General features: G+C 44.8%; 1 protein-coding gene across 1 annotated transcript; it reads left to right on the forward strand.

The window, feature by feature from the left end:
- The first annotated feature begins 1,740 nt into the window (after positions 1 to 1,740).
- On the forward strand, positions 1,741 to 24,810 carry CCDC174 (coiled-coil domain containing 174). Its single transcript, XM_051852571.3, has 11 exons — positions 1,741 to 1,839; positions 4,284 to 4,388; positions 5,099 to 5,199; positions 12,691 to 12,749; positions 13,988 to 14,165; positions 18,005 to 18,100; positions 19,099 to 19,241; positions 19,645 to 19,739; positions 20,940 to 21,069; positions 22,664 to 22,816; positions 24,507 to 24,810. The coding sequence occupies exons 1-11, from the start codon at positions 1,798 to 1,800 to the stop codon at positions 24,803 to 24,805; spliced, it is 1,401 nt and encodes a 466-aa protein (XP_051708531.2). The 5' UTR covers positions 1,741 to 1,797; the 3' UTR covers positions 24,806 to 24,810.
- The last annotated feature ends 12 nt before the right edge of the window (positions 24,811 to 24,822 follow it).

Here is a 24,822-nt window from a genome sequence, read left to right on the forward strand (position 1 = left end):
TTACCCTCTTTAGGAGAAAACAGTGCCTTTGAGTGACTGACTCTAGCCCCCATCACGTGCTAAATGGGACATGACCCCAACAAGCACTGACCATTTTGGGGTCTCCTTTCTTCCCCTCTGTAATACGGAGGATAGAAGTTGTGCTTCTGAGATTCTGGCGAGGATTAAATAACGTGATCCATGGAGACAGGTGTACACCTGCCTGACTTATAGCTTAGTGCTGCTGCAGTCATTAGCATTTGTATCCTCTTTTCTCCTGCCGCTGTAACCAATCCCATCACTTGAGGGGCTTAAGACAGCTCAGATTTATCCTGGTGTAGTTCCAAAAGTTCCAGCTCTAACACGTGCCAGCATGTTAGAGCTAAGGCTAAGATGACATATCAGTAATGGTGCACTACCGCAGAAGAGCCTAGAGGATGAGGAATTTCTTTCTGTTTGTTTGCTTGCTTTTCCTCCAACTTTCAGAGGCGTCCTGCATCCCTTGGCCATGCCCCCTCCCCCCGCCTTAAAGCCTGCAGTGTGGTCACCTCTGACCTCATTCACAGACTTTGAACTTCTGCTCCCCTCTCACTAGGACTCCTGTGGTGGCCTGGGCCCACCTGGACAGTCTCCCCATTTTAACAGCGTCAGTGACTCACATCTGTAAATTCCCTTTAACTGGTAGATTCAGAGATTGGTGAGGGTTGGGGGCGGCGGCTGGGAGGGAGACATCTTGGGGGGGGGAGTGTCACAAGTCCGTCTATCACAGACATTAACATTTTTAACAAGACCAGCTCACTTAACTCATTTACTTCTCATAATCTCAACGAGGAAGAAACAATTTATTCACCTTTGGAAATTGAGGTGCAGAAAAATGCAACTTACCCAAAGTCACAAAGCCCAGTAAGTGGTGAAACTGAGACTCCAGCCCACTAACTCAGTTTCTAGAGTGCATGTTCTTTCCACAGAGCGAGGGAGAGACAGAGATCTTCTATCTTCTGGTTCACTCCCCAACGGGCTGCAATATCTGAGCCAGGAGCCAGGAGCTCTATCCAGGTTTTCCATATGGGTGTCAGGGGCCCAAGTCCTCCAGCCATTCTCCACTGCCTTCCCAGGTGCATTAGAAGGGAGCTGGATTGGAAGTGGCACCAGGGAGGGGATCCAACCCAGACACCACCCTCTCAAGCAGTGACTTAACCCACTGTGTCACAGTGCCCACTGCTAGAGTTAATGTTCTTACGAGAAAATACGTAAAAAAACAAAAAACAAAAAACAAAAAAAAACTGATCACTATACTCATACTCATGTCAGCTATTAACACAGCTGTTACGTGTAAGACAATACTGCAATACGGATTTACTCCAATACGACTTTTGCGAGAGTCCACTAATCAACACGTGAAAAGCACCAGACAGGACCTCGCACAAAGCAAGTCTTCCAAAGTTTTGGATTTTTGCGAATCTCCTAAGCGGCTGTTTCCATTCTGAAGATCTTGAATTTATCAGGCCCTCCTCAAGATGGCGCCATCCACATCTCTCGCCCATTCCCCACTCAAGATGGTTGGTGTCCCTTGCAAGGAAAGCCTCTCTCAAGATGGCGCCAACGCTAGTCCGTCCTCTAACACGGGCACCCTCTTACCTTCCCAATATGGCGGCGAACGTAAAACGCGCCACACATTAAGACCTTCACAAGATGGCGCCGACGTCGGGGATTTAGAGTCGCTGTCAAAGCTACTTCCGGTTGCGCCGGAAGTAAGTCTGTGAGACCCGAGGGACTTCAGGAAGAGCTGGCGGTGGGCCGGGACGCTCCGGCGCCACTATGGATCGGAGGAAAAAGCCTCTGGACGTTGCAGCCTCTTCGGTAAGTACAGCTAGGTGATGCTACAGGCCTCGGGGTCCCCATGTCTCCGTCCAGCTTGTCTCTCCGCTCGGGACCCAGACCTGGCCTCTTCCCTCAGGAACGGGGCGCTGGCCTTCTCTCTCCCGACGGGCCTGGCCGGCTTAATAACGCAGGGGCTCCCGAGCCGGCTCGTTGCCGCCGGCGTGCCGCGCCCAGGCGTCTGCCCTGAGCCCCGCGCCGAGCGCGGGCTCCCTTCCCGCGGGGCCCGGGCGCGGCAGCCGTGTCCGGCTGCGGAGACCCGGGCCGGGCTCGCGAGCGAAGCGCCGCCCGGGAGCTGGGAGGTCCGACGGGGTAAACTGTTTGGGGTGGTTCTGCTTCCTTTAAAAATTTTTTTTTTTTTAATTTTCTAATTTATATTTATGGGATACTCTGTGGCGTTTCCGCGCAAGCGTACGTTGTGTAATGTCAGCGTTAACAGACGTGTCTCCCCCAACATGTAGCATTTCTCCATGGTGAAAACGTTCAAAATCTTTTTTGTAGTTGTTTGTTTCGGAAAAGAAACAGCCCATGGTCATTATCGATAGTCGCCCTGCTGTGTGGTAGAGCCCCGAAACTTCTTGCTCCTGCCCGAGGAGCTCTTACCAACCAGCCTTCCCCGCCCCCACCCCCAGCCTCTGATGGTCGCTGTCTACTCGCAGCTTCTATGCAGTTAACTTTTTTAGAGTCCACCTGTGAGTGCGATCACGTGGGTCTGGTCTTTCTGTGCCCGACTGGCGTCATTTTCCACGACCTCCGGTCTCATCCACGTTGTTGGAAATGACAGGATCTCATCCCTTTTTATGGCCAAGTAGCATTGCGTGGTGTCCGTGTATCTCGTTTTCTTGATCGGTCCCTGAGATGATGGCCCCTCCCTCGGTTCTGGGTCTCGTCTGTTGTGAGCAGTGCTGCAGCAGACATGGGAGCGGGGGCTGAGGGAGGTGAAGGCAGGCACGAATCTTCACTCAGCGGCCCTGGCCCTGTCCTTTTCCCTTTGAACACTGTGATTCCGTTACACTTACAGCTTCTGAGACAGCATGCAGATGCTCCCCAGCTTACACTGGGGTTGGATCCCAGTAAACCCCTCATAGGTTGAAAATAACATGTGCAAAAATCATTGAGCGCACCTGGCCTAGCAAAGCTGATGGCTTGGGGGCCCAGGGCACTGTAGAGTGTTGGGTGTTTCCCCTCAGAGTCACAGTGCTGACTGGCAGCTGTGTTCTCTGCTGCCCGACTTCTGAGACGGGACCAGGCCACATAGCGCTAGCCCTGGAAGGATCCAAATCCACAATTCCAAGTACTGTTCCTGCTGAATGCTTTTTGCTTTCCTGTGCCATCATAAATTGAAAAATTGCGAGTTGAACCATTGTGAGTTGCAAACCATGTGGTAAGCCAGGCTTAGAGCTATTCTTATCTCTTGGTCTGCTTTAGCTGTTAGCTGTTGAAACCTTGCCTGTCATTCAAGGGTCAGCTCAAACTTTGATCGCCCCCAGACAGAAAGAAATACTCCCTTATCTGAACTTTGAGGCAGTTTTGTTCCACCTTAAAGTCTTCGATTACACTGATTACATTTAATTGGTATTATAAATCACCCTTATTAGATCCTAGGCTCTTGGAGGCAGGAAGTACGTCTGAATCATGTGTGTGGCCTCTTCCTTGGGATTAGGTGCCAGGCACAAACTGAGTGATCAAATAATTACTGAATGAAAACATTTTCCTGTCAAGAAAATAAATTGTTGTGATGATGTAATGAGATTACCACATGAAGAGGCCAAATGGAGTGCCAGTCAGGGAGAAGGTGCCTGATAACTTTGAGTCTAAAGGATGTGCGTTTCATTTATTGATTTATGTATTTCTTGAAGAGTTATTTTTTTATTTGAAAGACAGAGACAGAGAGAGATGTCTTCCATCTGCTGGTTCACTCTCCAAATGGCTGCAACAGCCTGAGCTGAGCCCATCCAGAGCTGGAAACCTGGAGCTTCTTCCAGGTCTCCATGTGGGTGCAGGGGCCCAAGGATTTGGGCCATCTTCCACTGCCTTCCCAGGCCATAGCAGAGAGCTGGATTGGAAGTGGAGCTGCCGGAATTCGAACTGGTGCCCATATAAGATGCTAGCACTGCAGGCGGTGACTCTACCTGCTATGGCACAGAACCAGCCCTGCATTTCATGTATGTATTTGCTTTCTCACTCTCCCTTTGCTCAGAGAAAGCCTGGAGTGTTGAAAGGTAGAGCAGAAATGTGTTTGAAACAGAGCTTATGACTTAATTTAATTTTGTACTGGATTTTATATTTAATCATTTAAGTTTATATCCATTTTTTGTCCATTTAAAGGAACTTGACATCTTGCTTGGAGTTTAATAATAATTTAGCAATCTGATCACTTGCTATAGTTGATTGAAATATTTTTTTCCTTCTTGGTTTTATTCTAGTTAGTAGATCTTAAGGCTGAACTTTTCCGAAAACAAGAAGAATTCAAACAGGAGAAACTTCGAAAAGATTCTGGAGTTTTGGGAAAACCAAAAACAATTCATAAGGTAAAAATAAGACCTGATTATCTCCATTGATTCCACAAATGAGAGAATTGTTACCATGCTTCAGGTTTCGCAAAATGTCAGTGGTCCCACACATGTAATTATGAAGGAAATAACCCTATTTTGTATCATAGCATCTGCATGTAACTTTTAAATGTTGAAATGGAAATTAAGAATACTAAAGGCACAGGATAATACTCTAATTCCTTAGCACTTCTTACTAACAAGATTATATACATTGTTATGGAAGATTATCTGATTTTATAGGTGTTATATATTCATATAGACATAAACAATTAGATAAGATGGAAGTATAGCAGAGAATATCAGGATCTCTAAGAGGTGTGAATACTTTTCCAGTTTCATCAGTTATGGTATATACTATTTGTTTTACTAGTTCTCTGTAATATGTGTATTTTCATTAGAATCTTGAATTACTCTATAATCATTTAGCAAATCAAAGGTAGCAGAGGAGGAACTTTATGCCTTTGTATAAGTAAATTCTTTATGTAAAACATATAAATTCTTTATATAATTTGGGACTGTTTGTCAGGTTTGCTGTGTACAGCCATTGTGTGTGTAGGAGCGAGGTTCCCTGTTGGAAGATCCTGATTCATAAGGCTGAGTGAGCTCCTTCTCTCCCTTTGTCCTAGTGCACAAAATGATTTTTGTTGTAGTCACCTGGTAGCACTCTGTCCTTTCACTTTCCCCAGAAGCCAAGTGTCTGGAAGAAGCAGAATGCAGGAGTGTCTGCTAGAGCCGAGAAGGATGCTGAGCAGAAGCTTGAGGAACAGAAGACCTTGGACAAAGCAAGGTGAACGTGGTCACTGATAAGTGTGGTGACCTTTGAGGTGCCTAAACCATGGGGTGAAAGTTCAGATTTTATTTCTTGATTTATAGATTTGATTTTTAGCATCCTTCCAGTCAAATACCCTAGTAGCGTGAATACTCCAAAAATAGCATTATGTGCAGATGTATTTGGTCTTTTTTTTTTAAGATTTATTTATTTATTTGAAAGAGAGACAGAGAGGAAGAAACAGAGAGAGAGGTCTTCCATCTGCTGGTTCACTCCCCAAATGGCTGCAGTGGCTAGTATTGGACCAGGCTGAAGCCAGGCGCTTCTTTCAGGTTTCCCATGTGGGTAGCAGGGGCCCAAGGACTTGGGCCGTCTTCTGCTGCTTTTCCTAGGCCTTTAGTGGGGAGCTGGGTTGGGAGGGGAACAGCCGAGATTGGAATTGGCACCCACAGGCAGCAGCTTTGCCTGCTGTTCTGTGCTAATCCCTGTATCTGTGGTTTTATAAAAAGATAGGATGTAGTCTCAGTTGAAAAGATACAAAGAATCTTCTTTTGACCCTTTGTTAGACACTAAGATTATGAGCAGATTTTTAAAAAAGTGTCTGTGTGGTATGGTTCAGAGCTAGGTGGTATGACATCAGTATTGAGAAACTCTAAATGTCTTACCCAACTTGTAAATTTTGACAAACTTCAAAACAATAGAATAACTGAGAGAAGGTTACAGTGAACATTGTAATATTCTTCACCTAAATTCACAGATTAACATCTTGCCACTGCCACATTTGCTTTCTGTTGTTGCCTCTTTGCCTCCTTGTCTACCTCCCTTTCTCCCTCTGCCCTTCTCATATCTCTCCATTTCCCTCTGTTTTTCTCCCTCTAAACGTGTATGGAGAATCTTTGTGAAGCATGATGATACTTTTTTTTTAAAGATTTATTTATTTATTTGCAAGTCAGAGTTACACCGAGAGAAGAGAGGGAGAGAGAGGGAGAAAAAGAGAGAGAGAGAGAAAGTCTTCCATCCAGTGGTTCATTCCCCAATTGACTGTAATGGCCAGAGCTGTGCCAATCCAAAGCCAGGAGCCAGGAGCTTCTTCCGGGTCTCCCACGTGGGTACAGGGGCCCAAGGCCTTGGGCCATCTTCTACTGCTTTTCCAAGCCATAGCAGAGAGCTGGATTGGAAGTGGAGCAGCCGAGTCTCGAACTGGCACCCATATGGGATGCCAGCGTTTCAGACCAGGGCATTAACCCTCTGCGCCACAGCTCCGGCCCCCGCATGATGACAATTAACCATGAAATATTTCAGCATAAATTTTTTTTTTTTTTTTTTTTTTGACAGGCAAGAGTGGACAGTGAGAGAGAGAGACAGAAAAAAGGTCTTCCTTTGCCGTTGGTTCACCCTCCAATGGCCGCCGCGGCCAGTGCGCTGCGGCCAGCACACCACGCTGATCCGATGGCAGGAGCCAGGTACTTATCCTGGTCTTCCATGGGGTGCAGGGCCCAGGCACTTGGGCCATCTTCCACTGCACTCCCTGGCCACAGCAGAGAGCTGTGCTGGAAGAGGGGCAACCGGGACAGAACCCGGCGCCCCAACCGGGACTAGAACCCGGTGTCCTGGCGCCGCAAGGCAGAGGATTAGCCTAGTGAGCCGCAGCGCCAGCCAGCATAAGTCTTAAAAAAACAAGGACATTTCTCCCACAACCATAATACTTCTATCATACCCTAGAAATTTCACCATTTTTTTTAAGACTTATTTGAATGGCAGAGTTACAGAGAGGCAGAGGCATAGAGAGAGGTCTTCCATCTGCTGATTCACTCCCCAAATGGCTGCAATGCTTGGGTGCAGGGGCCCAAGCACTTGGACCATATTCTACTGATTTCCCAGGCCATAGCAGAGAGCTGGATCAGAAGTGGAGCAGCCAGGAATCAAACTGGCGCCCATATGGAATGCTGGCAATGCAGACTGGGGCTTTAACCCACTGTGCCACAGCGCCAGACCAAATCTAACTATATAAAATAATATTATCTAGTATATGCTCCTTATTCAGATTTTATCAGTTGTCTCAATACAATTATATCTTTTCTAACGTTTTAAAACTTCAAACCAGGATTCAAATTACCCATTGCATTTGATTGTGAAATTTCTTAGGTCTCTTCATCTGCAGCAACTTCCTCAGCTTGTTGTTATCTTCCATGTCATTGACGCTTTTGAAGGTTCTAAGCCAGTTATTTGTACAGTGTCTCCCAGCTGATTTCAGAGTCCCATTAAGTATGTCTGGTAAGAGAAGTCTTTGTAGCTGGTGTGTCCTTTCCATGAATGGCGTGTGGAAGGTGCATTTGATGGCTTGGTAAGATAGGTCTGCTGCATTCTGTTGTGTAATCTGAGGAGAGAAACTTTGAGAATGTGAAAATCTGATTCACCAGCATATTTGTGTTTTTTTTTTTTTAAGATTTATTCATTTATTTGAAGTTCAGAGTTACACAGAGAGAGGAAGACACACACACACAGGGAGAGAGAGAGAGAAAGAGATCTTCCATCTTTTGGTTCACTTCCCAAATGGTTGCAGTGGCTGGGGCTGGGGCCAGACTGAAGCCAGGAGCCTGGAGCTTTACCTGAATCTCCCACATGGGTGCAGGGGCCCAAGCACCTGGGACTGTCTTCCGTTGCTTTCCCAGGCACATTACAAGGAGCTGGATTGGAAGTGGAGCAGCCAGTTCTTGAGCTGGCGCCCATAGGGGATGCCAGCATCACTGTAGGCAGCCACTTTACCTGCCGTGCCACAGCACCAGCCCACTAGCACATTTCTGCACAGTAGTTTGTCATCGTTGATGAAATTTGCTAATAATCAAATATTAAATGGATTATTTAAAAATGATGGGTTGGGGCCAGCACTGTGACGCAGTAGGTTAATCCTCCGCCTGCGGTGCCAGCATCCCATATGGGCACACGTTCTAGTCCCAGCTGCTCCTCTTCCAATCCAGCTGTCTGCTATGGCCTGGGAAAGCAGTAGAAGATGGCTCAAGTCCTTGGGCCTCTGCACCCACATGGGAGACCAGAAGAAGCTCCTGGCTCCTGGCTTTGGATTGGCTCAGCTGCAGCTGTTGCGGCCAATTGGGGAGTGAACCAGTGGACGGAAGATCTTTCTCTCTGTCTCTCCCTCTCATTATCTGTAACTCTACCTTTCAAATAAATAAATAAAATCTTCAAAAAAATGATGGGTTTATTTATTTTAAAGGTATACTTATTTTGTTTGAAAGGCAGAGTTATAGAGAGAAGAGAGAGAGAACGTCTATCTACTGGTTTACTTGCCACAAGGCTGCAACAGCAAGGGCTGGGCCAAGCTGAACCAAGAGCCAAGAACTCCATCTGGGGCTCCAACGTGGGTACAGGGGCCCAAATACTTGGGTTATCTTCCACTACTTTCCCAGCCTTATTAGCAGGGAGCTGGATCAGAAGTGGAGCAGCCAGTACTCAAATTGATGTCTGTATGGGATGCTAGTGCCGCTGGCAGCTTTACCTGTGATGCCACTACACTGGCCCCGATGGGTTTTCTGATGGTTTCATTCTTCCTTTATTTATTTTTTTTTAAAGATTATTTTATTTATTTGAAAGACAGAGATAACAGAGAGCGGTAGACACAGAAAGAGAGAGGTCTTCCATCTGCTGGTTTACTCCCCAGATGGCCGCAACAGCCGGAGTTGCGTCGATCTGAAACCAGGAGCCAGGAGCTTCTTCCGGTCTCCCATGCGGGTGCAGGGGCCCAAGGACTTGGGCCATCTTCTGCTGCTTTCCCTGGCCATAGCAGAGAGCTGGATCAGAAGAGGAGCAGCCAGGACTAGAACCGGCGCCCATATGGGATGCCAGCACTTCAGGCTAGGGTTTTAACCCGCTGTTCCACAGCGCCAGCCCCTTTCCTTTATTATTGTTTCATTCCATTTATTAGCTGGTTGTGTTCTATAAAGAAGAGACAGTATCATCCTCAACTCTGAGATTATCCTGAGAGGTAGTGTCTGTGCTGATGGCCTCACATGCTTTGGGACACACTACACAATAGAAACTCTGCAGGTGCACCCAGTGTTTGATAAAGATGTTCAACTCTTTGGGTGTAAAACTAGAAAGGAGACTGTTAGCCCATTTAGGGGCTTGTTTTCCTTAGAGTTTGACCTGTCCCCAAAAGACCTGAGCTGAAAAGATACAATCATTTTTGAGACTTCTTTCTCACTCCTGGACATAGTCTCAGTATGTGTGAGACTATGTGAGACTGTGTGTTAAAGGTGCCATGGACTTTTATTATTTTATTCTGTATACCAGAGTTTGTCTCGGCACCTTCTTTGCTCCCTCTATGCATATTTTAGGTAGTCCTTTGGTTTTAGCGTGTTCAGGAGGAGTCAAACCTATCCATGGTTTGTGGGATGTTTGACTTTCCCAGAGCTCAGAACAGCCGGGACAGTGACAGGCTTCTCCCATGAGGAGTAAGGCAAGGCCCTGGACAAGTTACCTGTCAATCAAGAATCTTTCTATACTGCTGAATGAATGAAGGGGTTACTGCTTAGCTCATGAAGTCCTTTTGGGAATTGAAGTAGGTACAAGAGTGTTGGACACCTAGTGGGATGACTGTAAGTGCCCAGCACTTGCAGTCTGGATTCTTTCTTACTAGAGAAATCCTTCTTGAAAGTCGTTAATGTCATCCTTTCTTTTAAATCTAGCGGCCATGTTCTGACCTCTTGCTTGATCTTGGTGATTTACTTGTTTTTTTACAGAAAAATTCAAAATCACATATTTTTATTTAAAACAAACTTCACACTTTTTTTAGTACACTGTGTTAGTACAATCTTTTTTTTTGACAGGCAGAGTAAACAGTGAGAGAGAGACAGAGAGAGAAAGGTCTTCCTTTTCTGTTGGTTCACCCCACAATGGCTGCTGCGGCAGGCGCACCACGCTGATCCGAAGCCAGGAGCCAGGTGCTTCTCCTGGTCTCCCATGCGGGTGCAGGGCCCAAGCACTTGTGCCATCCTCCACTGCACTCCCGGGCCACAGCAGAGAGCTGGACTGGAAGAGGAGCAACCAGGACAGAATCCGGCGCCCTACTGGGACTAGAACCCCATGTGCCGGCACCGCAGGTGGAGGATTAGCCTATTGAGCCACGGCGCCGGCCAATACAATCTTTTATTACACTGTTCACAGTAGAGATCTCCTAAAATGAATACTTCTGTTACGGAATGTCAGTGCAGTTCAGAAGTAGAAATCTCTCGTGAAACCTGCTTTTACACCACTTGAGATGCCTCATCCTTTCCCACTTGCCCTTACTCTTGTGTGTCTGTCTTTATCTGCACTCCTCTCTCGGTCCAGCAGCCTCGGCCACACTGTCCTTCCTTAAATATGTCAAGCTCATTTCCACTTCATCTGAGACAGGTGAGGCCTGTCTTGCCTCACCCTACTTCCCAGTCCTCTTCTGGTTGGCTGTTCTTGCTGTGCAAGCCTCAGCTAAGTTGTCACCTTCAGAGAGGTTTCCCCTAAGTACCTATGTAAGTCAACAAAATACCGCCGGGGTGCTCTAGTCAGACACCACTTGTTTGTGTTTTGTTTGCTTTTTAAATGTTTTTAAAAGTTTTCATTGAGATAGTAAGATTCTGTAATGATACAACTTGCTACATTAGGACCCTTTTAAAAATAGAGCCATGTAACTTATTAGAAGCACAGTAGGACTAAGCCAGTCCGTGGAGCACTCCATTAATGTGGACAAGGGGCATTTATTGCCACCTCCTGCCTTTATTTCTTCCCTGGTACTTTGCATTGTTAAATGTTCTTTTGCCACTGATGTATTTATTGTCTCCCCATCTAGAATGGAAACTCCATGAGAGCTGGGATTCTGTTATGTAAAACCGTGCTTTGTACATAGGAGGCCTACAATAAATACTTACTGAATGACTATGTAAAGTAGAAGCGGGATCTTTCTGACATAGGTGATGAGGAAGATGATGTCACTGATGGCATGTTTTGTGTGTATTATCTTACTAATCTTCATGACAACCCTAGGAAGCAATGCTGGTTTTTTGTTCTTGTTTTGTTTTCCTGTGGCTTTGTGGGAACTGCGGCAAAGAAAGATTAAGTAATTTGTTCCAGAGCACACAGCTATGTGACCCAGAGATGTTACAGTTTCTGAATTCCATTAGAAATGAAATTACCCTTTATGATTAAGTGTGGTCATCCACAAAAGAAAGCTGAGATGAGTTCTTTGGGGCTTCGCTTAATCATCAGTAACTCTTTGTAGAATAAAGAATTGATAGTCTCCTGTCTGAGCTATGCCCACTGAAAAGTAAGCATCCTCAGGATCAGTGTGTGCAAAGAGGCTAAGAGTTTGGACTTGAACTTGGTAATCCTTTTAGAAGGCTACATAGACGATGTTTTTGTTCACATACATCTCTGGGTATTTTTTTGCATGTAGTTTAAGTTGCATTTGGCAATTAAATTATATTGTTAGAATCTTAATCTCAGTCCATTCATTCCTTCCTCCAATATTGAGTGAGTACCTGCTGTGTGCCAGGTGTTACTTTAGGCATCAGGACACGGTGGCATGGAGGATAACACGGGCCATGCTCTCATGGAACTTTTTTTTTTTTTTTTTTTTGACAGGCAAAGTGGACAGTGAGAGAGAGAGACAGGGAGAAAGGTCTTCCTTTGCCGTTGGTTCACCCTCCAATGGCCACCGCGGCCGGCGCACTGCGCTGATCCGATGGCAGGAGCCAGGAGCCAGATGCTTTTCCTGGTCTCCCATGGGGTGCAGGGCCCAAGCACCTGGGCCATCCTCCACTGCACTCCCTGGCCACAGCAGAGAGCTGGCCTGGAAGAGGGGCAACCGGGACAGAATCCGGCGCCCCAACCGGGACTAGAACCCGGTGTGCCGGCGCCGCTAGGCGGAGGATTAGCCTAGTGAGCCACGGCGCCGGCCCTCTCATGGAACTTTTTTTTTTTTCTTTTTAATTTTTTGACAGGCAGAGTGGACAGTGAGAGAGAGAGACAGAGAGAAAGGTCTTCCTTTTGCCGTTGGTTCACCCTCCAATGGCCGCCGTGGCCGGCGTGCTGTGGCCGGTGCACCGCGCTGATCCGATGGCAGGAGCCAGGTACTTATCCTGGTCTCCCATGGGGTGCAGGGCCCAAGCACCTGGGCCATCCTCCACTGCACTCCCTGGCCACAGCAGAGAGCTGGCCTGGAAAAGGGGCAACTGGGACAGAATCCGGCGCCCTGACCGGGACTAGAACCCCATGTGCCGGTGCCGCTAGGCGGAAGATTAGCCTAGTGAGCCGCGGCGCCGGCCTCATGGAACTTTTAATTGGCAGAGCAGACAGTGGATCTGAGGATCCGCTTGGGACAGGCAGGATCAGCACCTGTTGAAGCTACCTTGTCATTTTTTGACCAAGTAGGCAGATGGCAGCTGTCAGGCTGAGGGTGGGGCAGTGTCCTCAGGAGAGACAGTTGTAGGACTATTTTTAATGCTTGTGTTTTTCCCCCAGGGAGAAATTGGAAGAAAAAGCCAAGTTATATGAAAAAATGACTAAAGGAGACTTTATAGGTAAGTATAATGAGTTATACTTCTTTATCTCTATAATTCATCTAGCCTTATAGTTATTATTTGCTAAAATAACTATAAGAATAGAGTATTATTCAGAATCAGATTATAATTTTACTTTTAATGCTGCACAGGGAAAAGCAGCATTATTTACCAACTGCCCAGTGCCAGATGCTGGGAGGGGCTAGACAAACACAGTGGGAGCCAGATTCTCTGCCTCCTTGCTCATGGTGAGTGTCATCAGGTGCTGGAAAAGGACAGATAACAAAGCAAAGGTAGGGGCTGGCGCTGTGGCGTAGTGGGTAAAGCTGCCGCCTGCAGTGCCAGTATCCCATGTGGGTACTGGTTCTAGTCCTGTCTGCTCCACTTCTGATTGAGCTCTCTGCTGTGGTCTGGGAAAGCAGTGGAAGATGGCCCAAGTCCTTGGGCCCCTGCACCCGTGTAGGAGACCTGGAGGAAGCTCCTGGCTCCTGCCTTTGGATCGGCGCAGCTCCGGCCATTGGTGGCCACTTGGGGAGTGAACCAGCAGATGGAACACCTCTCTTTCTCTCTGCCTCTCCACTCTGTGTATTCTGACTTTCAAGTAAATAAATCTTAAAAAAAAAAAAAAAAAAAGCCGGCGCCGCGGCTCACTAGGCTAATCCTCCACCTAGCGGCGCCGGCACACCGGGTTCTAGTCCCGGTTGGGGCGCCGGATTCTGTCCCGGTTGCCCCTCTTCCAGGCCAGCTCTCTGCTGTGGCCAGGGAGTGCAGTGGAGGATGGCCCAGGTGCTTGGGCCCTGCACCCCATGGGAGACCAGGAAAAGCACCTGGCTCCTGGCTCCTGCCATCGGATCAGCGCGGTGTGCCGGCCGCAGCGCGCCGGCCGCGGTGGCCATTGGAGGGTGAACCAACGGCAAAGGAAGACCTTTCTCTCTGTCTCTCTCTCTCACTGTCCACTTTGCCTGTCAAAAAAAAAAAAAAAAAAAAAAAAAAAAAAAAAATAAAGCAAAGGTAGGAAACAAAGTCTAAGTAGACCACAATTATGTACAAAAAAGGCTATCTTTAAAAAAAAAAATGAAGGCTTTGCAAAGATTGGGTGGAGTATGTTTGCAGTGGCCTATTTGCAGCCCTGCTGTGGGTGTCAGGGTGGCTCTGTGTTTCATGGGTGAAGACATCAACCAGACAATGAATGTCACTGCTTCTTGTCTGTCTCAGGTAGTTTTACTCTTTGATGTCTGAAAATGATTTTTACATTCTAGACGAAGAAGTGGAAGATATGTATCTTGTGGATTTCACACAGAAGATCATAGACAAACGCAAAGAAATGGAGGCATTGGGTGCCAATAAAGAGTCTCAAAATGCGAGAGAAAGGGACGATGATGAAGAAACTCTGCCTGAAAGCGACATACCTCCTCCCCAAGACCCCAGTGAAGAATGGTCAGTAATATTACAGAACACATGGAGTAATAGCCTCAGACCTACACTGAGTTTGGGAGAGTGATTTTGTTTGGTTTTCTGACCATTTCTCCTTATTTTTCCTGGGTTTTCTTTTATTTTTTTGTTTTATTTATTTGAAAGGTGAAGTCCCACACAGAGTTCCCCCATCTACTTCACTCCCTAGATTCCTGCAACAGCCTTTGATGGGCAAGGCTGAAAGCAGAAGCTAGGAATTCAGTCGAGGTCTCCATGTTGGAGGCAGAGGCACAACTCCTTGTAGCATTACTTGGTGCTTCCCAAGGTGTGAATTAGCAGGAAGCTGAAATTGGGAAAAGAGCAAGGACTTGACCCCAGGCGTTTTGGTACAGGGTGCAGGCATCCCAAGTGCCATTTGGACTACCATGCCAAGCTTCTGTTCCAGATTTCTTTTCTTTTGAGACTCCTCTTTGGGTTACATTGGATTAGATTCTTAGATGAATAAAAATGGTGGCTGCATGCAGAAATCATGACAATATTTACAAATAATGACTGAGCTGCTGCCATGTGCCCACTTCTGGGACCAATCCAGAGCTCTGTAGAGATGGCGTTGATAAGCCTGGCAGGCTGTCATGAACTGCTTAAGCAGGACCGTGTTAGATGTGCCGCTGCCTTGCCCATGCCCTCGTTCAGATATCATAGAGATCTGTCATCTGGGACGTTGTGATCTGTTTCCAGTAAAGAAAAACAGGCAAGGTCAACACAGTTTTCCTCTGGCTGTGTCCTTTTCTGGCAGTGTGGTGTGGACTTTGTGGTCTTTGCACAGCCCCAGCTCCCTTTTTACTGTCAATGTGCTCTTGATCAAGTCCCTAAGCCCTCTGAGGCCCAGTTTCCTCATGTGTAAGAGGAGATTCTAGGCCTTGTTCCTTTGATTGTTTTCTTTAATTCCCTTGAGGAAGGATGAGTAGTCTGAGCTACCTCAGAAGCTGTTGTAATGAAAGGTAACCAGTTATTTGGTCAAACTTTACTACTGAGGTGCTAGCACTGTGGTGTAGTGGATAAAGCTACTGCCTGGGATGGCGATAGATGTCAGTTCAAGTCCCTTCTGCTCCAGCTCCCTGCGAGTGGCCCAGGAAAAGCAGCAGAGGATGGCCCGAGTACTTGGGCCTCTGTCACCCATGTGGGAGACCCATCTGAAGTTCCTGACTCTTAGCTTTGGCCTGACCCAGTGCTGGCTGTTGGTGGCTATTTGGGGAGTGAACCAGTAGATGGAAGATATCTCTCTCTGTGTCTCTTCCTCCCTGTAACTCTGACTTTTAAAATAGATAAAGAAATCCTTAAAACAAAAATTTTTATTACTGAAATTTTTCTGAATTTTATCTGTGTAGGTGAGTGATAGAGGAGACCAAGAGACCAGTGTATCAGTAGAGTCGAGAATGAAAATGCCCTTACAGCTTGAGTATCCCTTAAGGCAAATGCTGAGATCAGAAGTGTTTAGGGTTTCAGATTTTGTCAGATTTTGGAATATTTGTGTTTACATAATAAGACTTTAGAGATGGAACCCAGTTCTAAGTCGGAAATTCATATGTTTCATTAACATTACACTTAGAGCCTGAAGGGGATTTTTTTGCAGTGTTTTCAGCAGGCCTGTGTTTCTGACTGCCACAGCAGACTGAGGTTAGGTGTGGATTTTTCTACTGTGACATCGTGTCAGTGCTCTCTGGGTCTTTGTTTTGATTTATTACTGAAACATGCCAGTCCTCATTACCAGAAAGATAAATATTTGAGGCCAACTTTTGGTAGTCTTTTATCCTGCCTAGTATTGTTATTATGTGTTTCCCAGGCATTCATCTTAACTCCCAGAGCGCTTCGAATGTGGCTTGACTGCAGCCCTCCTTGTGTTAGCCTCAGCACAGTCAGGCTTTGTCATGGATGTTCAGTAAGGGATTGCTCATTGGGTAGAGCAGCTGCTGGCTGCCATCTTGACTGTGATTGGTTGTCATTTCAGAAATCTTATCTCCTTTGGAGGTTTAATATCTTTTAATAATGTTTGTGCTTATTAATATGCCTATGATTGCAAATAATTTGCCTTTGATTGGAACAGCTTGGAGGGTAGTTGAATGTGTTACATGCTGCCATATGATGAAAGAGGAACTGGAGGGAGTTCTGGTCTTACTTCTTATTTCTAAATTAAGCTCCAAAATTCTAAGTGCTTGTAAAAAGCCTTTTGGTACTTAAATCCCAGGTGGTGGAAAATCTCTCCCTGAAATACTGTAAATAATTACACAGACCATCTGGTCAGTTTTCTTTCATAACTCATTTTTTGAAAAAAGAAAATGAAGGAATAAATTCCTTTCTGCAGTTGGAGGTTTTATTTCTTACGATAATCAGTGTTAAGACTATAGTAAGAACTAAAATCAGCTTTACTAGTGAGGAATGAAATTGCTAAAAAAAAAAGTGAAGCCAGATTTATGCTAAATCTGACTGAATTGCTCAAACTGATGCTTATTGGCTCTTTACTGTCCGTTGAGCACTCTGCTAAAGGTTATCTGAGATTCCCTGCCCATAATTTAAAAAATAAAACATCTGATGTATCACAATGTAAATGAAGTGTTTTTATGAAAATCTGTCCATATTTTCTCTTCTAGGAAGTTAAAACTGTTCATTTGTTTCTTGCTGTCTGCTTAGCTTCTCTGTGTCTACTTACTGTATAGTTTGGACAAATATAAGAAAGAGGTATGAGGTCCAGAGTTACCGTGTGGCAGGTTAATCTGTCAGCTACAGTGCCGGCATCTTATATGAGCACTGGATCGAGTCCTGGCTGCTGCGTTTCCAATCCAGCTCCCTGCTAATTTGCCTGGGAAAGCAGTGGAAGATGGCCCAAGTGTTTGGGCCCCTGCACCCACCTGGGAGTTACGGATGAAGTACCAGGCTTTGGCCACAGCCCTACCATTGTGGCCATTTGAGGAGTGAACCAGCAAATGTTTGATTTCTCTTTGTAATGCTGCCTTTCAAATAAGTAAAATCTTTAAAAAAAAAAAAAAAAAGGAAAGGGAGGGAGGTGTGGTGTGGTGTGGTGTGGTTCTTAGGTTGCTGCTAACTGAAAAGAGCCCCCCCCCCAAAAAAAAATAGCTTAACTTACATTAAGACATTTTTCATTCATTGGGAAAAACTGTACCATTTAAAAGAAAGAAGGGCAAGAATAAAAACTGAGACTTGAGAAGGCTGTGAGTAACTGAATAAGTGGGGAATCTGTGTATCTGGCAGAGGTAAGAGGCTAACAAAGCGTGTGCAACTATCTCAGCTAGATTACAGTGACTCTTAGATGCTGCTGCAAGGTTTTATCTATATAGATGACTTCCCTTTGAAATCAGAACCATAAGTGATAGGTTAGTTTCTAGGGTTTCTAAAATAAAGATCCAGGAAAGGGCACAATGAATTTGTGCATCAGGTTTCCCTTGACAGAGGATTTTCTTCCATCCCCTGGTTCACTCCCCAAGTGGCTGCATCGGCCAGAGCTGGCCAGACCGAAGCTGGGAGCCAGAATCTTCTTCTGGGTCTCCCACATGGGTGCAGGGGCCCAAACACTTGAGCCAATCTCTGCTGCTTTCCCAGGCCATTAGCAGGGAACTGGGAATCAAAATGGCACCCATATGGGATGCCTGTGCTGCAGGCAGTGGCTTAACCTGCTATGCCACTGTGTCAGTCCCAACAAAGCATTTTCTTATCAGTGGTGGTGGCCTCCCAGGTTGAGGGGTCTTCTTGGTAGTAAGGGCTATATTATTTCTTCACTGTAAACTGAAACCCTGAATTAGGGACATGTTTGTGGTGGTCAAAGCCTTCACATTTTACTTTATTTTCAGGGTGGATTATGTGGACTCCTTAGGCCGATCCCGGCGCTGTATGAGAAAGGATTTGCCAGATCTGCTGGAGATGGATAAGAATCTTCAGGGGAGACTGTAAGTATGTGCCCAGGTCCCCAGTGCTACCACAGGAGTTGTTATGTGGGAGATGCTGTTTTATACTGAATGGTCTTTGTTGCTCCAGTAAGGTCTTTTTAAAATTTAGAATAATGTTTTTTGAAGTACTTTTTGGTAGTTAGCATGCACATATGATGCACTCAGGGAACAACCCCAGTGGTTGACCATCCATATTGTCCAGTTACTAATGAGGTCAAGTGGAACTCTATCTGTTCAGTTGTAAGGATGTCTCATTCCACAGTAAAAGCTACAGAGTGAGCCCAGAGCAAGCTAGCTTTTGTGGAGAAAGGGGTTTGAGAAAGTACACTTTGTTATCCCATGGGTAGGTGGGGTAGTGAGGCAAGTTAAAATTGTCTTTGTTAAATTGTGTTCTTATGTTTCCTTTCCATGATCCAATGGAATAAAATTAACATTTAGATTCACAGTCCTTATATTTTTGAAGTAAGAATCTTAACATTCCATTTTTCTCTGAGGCCAGAAACAAGCTTAAGAAACTTGTTGCCAAAACATCCAAGGGAAAGAAATTGCTCTTGACAAGGATAACTTGTGTGTGAATACTTTGCAAGCTGCTCCAGGTTCAGATCCTGCAGGTATACCTGAGCTGAGCACAAAGAAAGGAGACCAGGAACCTTGGCTATGTGCAAGGGCAGGAGCCTCTGTGTGGGCCGTAGAGTTAGGAGCTTCCTTGCCCCTGGATGAGAGACTCCTCCTCCTTGCCTGGGCAACCCCCATCCTGTCCAGGACCAGGATGTAGGGAGGAAAGTTCTTTGTCTAAAGTAACAAGGCATCACTTCTCAAGCTTTTGGCTAAGATCAAGCATAGAAACAAGGCAAAATCCCATCGTACTCAAGTAGTGATTAAGATGGTTGATATTTTAGGTCAGAACCATCTTCTTTATTAAATAGTGTTCTTAGGATTCTTTTCCATGATCCAACAGTCCTTACCTGAAGATAGTTTTTGCTCTGTTTTCCTTGTAGTTTCATCAGTCCTGCTAATGAAAAAACCTTATTATCTGAAGATATGAGAAAAGAACTTCAGCGCCAGCAATGGGAAGAAGAAGAAAGGGAGGCTCTGAGAAGGCCAGTGGGGCCTATTCATTATGAAGATATTCGGGAAAATGGTATCATTATTTTCTTGTGGCTTTTTAAATCTTTTTATGTGTATAGATATATTGAATGAGTGACAAACACAAAGGGAAGTATTCATAAAGCAAAAGCTCTGACAGAATTTTCTGCTTTGGAAATTTGAGATATCTCCTTTATTCTTTTCTTGGCCTAAAAACTACTCATATTCTAAGATTTTATTCTCCAAAAGTGGAGAAAGCCTATGGCTGAAGAATTAATGAATCTTCATTATGCTTATCACCAAATAAGATGAAAATGAGTTCTTAGGTTTTTTTTTGCTTTTTTAAAAAACTTGGGCCAAGTAACACTGTTTCTTTTTGCTTTGATAGGAAATTTGTTTTGTGTATAGTTTACTGATCAAGGTAATCTAATCTTTTGGATAATGTTGAATTATTGCAGAGGCCCGGCAACTTGGTGTTGGATATTTTGCCTTTGCCCGAGACAAAGAGTTGAGAAACAAGCAAATGAAGACGTTAGAGATGCTGCGTGAACAGGTACAGATGACATTCAAAGTTGATGCTCAGAAGGGTTTGAGTAGTTGGTTTGTTGTTGGAACATACAGCCACAAAAATCTAATGAATTAAACTGGAATTTAAAAAATTGATGATCAAGGGGCTGGCACTGTAGTTTAGTGAGTAAAGCCACCATTTGCGGCTGCAGTATACCATATGGGTTGCTGGTTTGAGTCCCAGCTGCTCCACTTTTGGTCCAGTTACTTGCTTATGTGCCTGGGAAAACAGCAAACATGGCTCAAGTCCTTAGACCCCTGAACCCACATGGGAAACCCAGAAGAAATTCCTGGCTCCTGGCTTCAGATCAGCTCAGCTCCAGCCATTGCAGCCATTTGGGGAGTGAACCAGTGGATGGAAGATCTCGCTCTCTGTCTGTGTCTCTCTCTGACTCTGCCTTTCAAATAAATAAATAAAAATCTTTTTTTAAAAATTAATGATCAAAATGCCATTGTAGGTTGCAAAAAGGCAATTGCTGGAGTATTTTGGTGGTTCAGACTTTAACATTAGAACTGCTCAGAAATACTCTACATGACTTTGATGTCTTAAATGTGATATTTTTGGCCAGTGCCACGCCTTAATAGGCTAATAGGTGCCTGTGGCGCGGGCACACCAAGTTCTAGTCCCGGTTGGGGCACCGGTTCTGTCCCAGCTGCTCCTCTTCCAGTCCAGCTCTCTGCTGTGGCCTGGGAGTGCAGTGGAGGATGGCCCAAGTGCTTGGGCCCTGCACCTGCATGGGAGACCAGGAGAAGCACCTGGCTCCTGGCCTCGGATCAGTGCAGTGCACCAGCTGCAGCGGCCATTGGGGTTGAACCAACAGAAAAGGAAGACCTTTCTCTGTCTCTCACTGTCCACTCTGCCTATCAAAAAAAAAAAAAAAAAAACTTTTGGGATGGTCTAGGTGAGAAAATAGAAGCAGTTAAGGATTAGAGCAGAACTGGATGGTTTTCCTGAATCTTGAGACTTCCAAGATGCCTTGTAAACTCATACTTAACTTCCTAAGCCCTCAAAGGACTATTGTAAGAGAACTTCATAGATCTTCATGTTTCTCGATCTCAAGGGTAGCTTTTTGGAGGTGGCATGAAAATCAGTTTGTTTTTAAAAGAATATTATTTTGTGCTTGTAGCAGAAATATTACAAATTTGTCTTCAAGCCAATAATTTTCTAATTTTCTGTTCCTTTTAGACAACAGATCAGAGAACAAAACGAGAAAACATAAAAGAAAAGCGAAAGGCTATATTAGAAGCAAGACTTGCTAAACTTCGACAGAAAAAGATGAAGAAATCCAAAGAAGATGGAGAAGAAGAAAACAGAGGTATATCCTGGCTTGAATTTTAAAAGCTTCAAAAGAGAAAACTTTAGATGTCTCACTAATAGGGCTGGCAATATAGAAATTATCCCTCTCATTTTGTCTCTGAGTAAGCAGTTGACAATTAAGGTACTGCCAGGAGTACATTTTATTACCAAGATGATGTAGATTTACATTCAAGTATTTTGGGGGCATAGATCAGGATATTAACAAATGATACATTGGGTTGCTTCTTAGATGCACAATTTCATAACTTAGAATTAAGCTATTTTAAGATAAAATATAGTAGTATGCTTATATGTTTTAGCTTTAACTTATTTATCTAGGGCTGTAGTTTTTAATTGGTCATTATTTATTTTCTTAAAAATATTGACAATATCAGCAAATAAAATTAAAAAAACTTAGAAAACTCACCAAAAGTTACAAAACAATTACGCTGCAGAAGTTGTTGATTTGAAGCACATTTTCCCTTGGAAATGCTGTGGTTAGGCTTGCTTATGATAGGAGTAGAGGATAAGCTGCCGTAACAAGTAGACCCCTACATAGAATGGCCAAAACTACTGGGAAGCTTATTCCTCTGTTGTTACACCCACCTGGGTGGGTGGGTGTCAGAAAAGGTTCTGGCTCTGTCCTACATGATCATCCAGTCCTGGACTTCCTCCCGCTTGCTGTTTCTGCCTTTCTCTAGAGTGCTGCTCTCATTTATGGTCAACACTTGCTTATCATCCTGTTTTATGATCCAGCCCAGGAGAAAGGGCAAAGAGATGGAAGAGGAAGCAGCTTCCTTTTCCACCCCTGTGTGCCATCTCACTAGCCAGATCTCAGTCTCTCTGGCCCACCCCTACTTGCAGCGGAAGCTGGGAAATGGCCTCTCTAGCAAGGTGGCTATGAAACCAATTTAAACTTGGAACATTCAGTTAAAAGGAAAAAAGGGAGTATGGGGAGTAAGGGACATGGGAGCCTCTCCAGCTCTCACAAAAACCTTGTATAGAGCCAGGGGCCATTTTCTAACCCCTGAACAAAACTGCAGTTTTGCTTTGAAAAGAGACCAGGAACATTGGGAATTTGGAAACTCTCTGTTTTGTTTCATATAAATGCTGTCCCTATGACTTGTAAAGCTCTGTGTGTTTTGTATATTTTTGCTGTGTTCCCTAAGCATCTGGTATTGCCAAAAAGATAGGCAGTGGTACCACAGTGCTTTTTAAAAACTTGTTTTCTTTTGAATTTTTATAATATGACCAGAATTGAAGAACTGCAGCTGTTTGTCATTCTTACTCTCTTGCTTTGTGTGAGATTGTTTACTTTAGTTGAGTACTTTGGAATTTCTCATCTTTAGATTATTGGTTTGGGGACAGCAGAGATATGAAATTCATCCAGTCTTGGATTTGAATTCTGGCTCTTACCAGTTTGTATCATTGTGTGAGAGTATTACAAGAATTACATGACATTGTGTACAAAATACTTAAATAATCCTCTGCCTGGGATGTATAGATAGTTGTTCCATAAATATTTGTTATCACTTTCCTTTCAGGATTAGCTTTTTTTTTTTTTTTAATAGCCTTAAGGTTTATTAAAATACTTATTCTCATACAATAAATAGATGGAGATGTTACTGAACCCTTGATCCTGGAACCAGAGCCTGGGCCACCTACACATCCTGCTACCCAGAGTAGCAAAGTAGAAGTCATTGTCCAGGAGAGGAAGGACACCAAGCCCGGAGTGCCCCACGTGCGGGAGTGGGACCGTGGAAAAGGTGAGAGAGGTGCTTGTGAGGTGTAGCACTTTTCCAGTGGGAGGGCACTGCAAAGGACGCTTTTTGTCCAAGCCTGATTTTGGTGAGTTTCAGTGCTCCTTTGATGCTTAGACAACATTCTAGATCCTTGAACTTGATTCTTCTCCACATCCACACACTAGATGTTGGTGATTACAGAAGACCAGAGACTCGGGTTTTTTAGAAGAAGCTGGGGTTAGTTTCAAATTCATTCTGCCCTCATGTGGTTTCACTGCTTTGGAATGACACTTTTCGGGAACCAGTTTGAAAGAATTAAGAGGGTTAGCAGGGGCAGGTGTTATAGCACCGCCAGTTAAGCCACTGCTTGGAGTACCTGCATCCCTTGTTGTCGTGCCTAGAATTGAGTCTCACCACTGCTTCTCATCCATGTTCCTACTGATGAATCCAGGGAGTACCGGGTGATTCCATAGATGCTTAGGCATCTGTGATCCTCATAGGAGACCCAGATGGAATTCCGTATTTGGCTCCAGCCTTTGGCCTGCCCCAGCCCTGGCTGCTGTAGGCATTTAAGGAGTGAATTAATGGTTGGAAGATCTCTCTCCTTGTGTCCCTGTCATTCTTTATTTCTCTTGCTGTGCCTTTCAAGTAGATAAAAATAACTGATCATAAAAAAAAAAAAAAAAGATGGAAGTTCTAATACACCCTGTGGTTCTATCAGTATCTCATATGTTCACATGAACCTGCTCTGCATGTCAGTGTCTTAACCTGGATTTACCTCTGGTTCCATTGGGTGTTTAAATTGACTGTCAAATGTTTCTGTAAAGTACACAGAGTACCTGCAGCAGCCTGTCTTTGGAGTACTGTGGCTGATGCATCTTTGAAAAAAATCTTTTCAGTAAAACTTTAGTTCCTGCTGTTTGAGCTGATGAGAGCCAGAACTCAAGGAGGAATGCAAGAGCCATTGTTAGAAACAGAGATGAAATACCAAGCTCAATCTGGACAGGTCCCTTTGTGTTCTGGTGTGAAGTGCCCAGTTTGTCATGTCAAGCAGATGATTGCACTTTGCCATTTTTGTATATTTCAGTCTTGAATTATTTTTAGTGCCTTTTGGGCAATGTCTCCAAAGCCTAGTAGCCATCTCCATCAAGTCTTCCCCAAATCTTTACCCATCTGGAATTAGTCACTCCCTTTTCTTAGCCTGATTTCTCATGATTTTTGTTGGTGTTACACCCAACAAAGTGGTTTTATTACTACCATCCATGTTCTCCAGAAAATTTGGGCTTTTGCTTTTCTTTTTTTTTTTTTTAAAGATTTATTTATCTTTTTCGTAAGTCCGTTTTGGAGAGAGAAAGAGATCTTCCATCTGGTGCTTCATTCCTCAGAGGCTCACAATGGCTGTGGCGGGCCAGGCCAAAGCCAGGAGCTTCAGCTGGGTTTCCCACATGGTTGACAGGACCCCACACAGTTGGGCCATGTCCCACTGCGTTTCCCAGGCCCTTAGCAGGGAGATGGATCTGAGATGGAGCAGCCAGGACACTAATGAGTATACATGTGAGACTGGCTTTGCAGGTTACAGGTTTACCTGCCATGCTACAATGCTGATCCCTTGGGGGTGGCTTTTAAGAAAACATGCAGCAACTGAAAAATAATAACAGTAAGTTCAACTGATTGATTAACTGGTTCTGATAGCTGTCTTTTCTGTCTTCACTAGATTTTTCCTTTGGATACTGGTCGAAGAGGCAGTCAGAGCTTCGGGCTGAGAGGGATCCTGAGTTTGCCCCACCTTCAGATTACTTTGTGGGTCAGAAGAGAACTGGTTCTCTCAGCGGCCAGACATGGAACAGACCTGGAACAGCACCGAGCGACACTTGGCAGCACTCTGGCCCGAGCCAGGAGCCCAGCTCTTCACAGACGGGCTCCACTCCTGCCCCCACAAGCCCACCACAATCCTCAACAGTCACATTCCAAACTCTGGATGATATGATATCATATTATAAACAAGTGACATGAGCACACATAGGCTTGTG

The sequence above is a fragment of the Oryctolagus cuniculus genome, chromosome 10, assembly GCF_051225735.1.
Source record: "Oryctolagus cuniculus isolate XC-2025 breed Fujian yellow rabbit chromosome 10, ASM5122573v1, whole genome shotgun sequence".
Taxonomy (NCBI): domain Eukaryota; kingdom Metazoa; phylum Chordata; class Mammalia; order Lagomorpha; family Leporidae; genus Oryctolagus; species Oryctolagus cuniculus.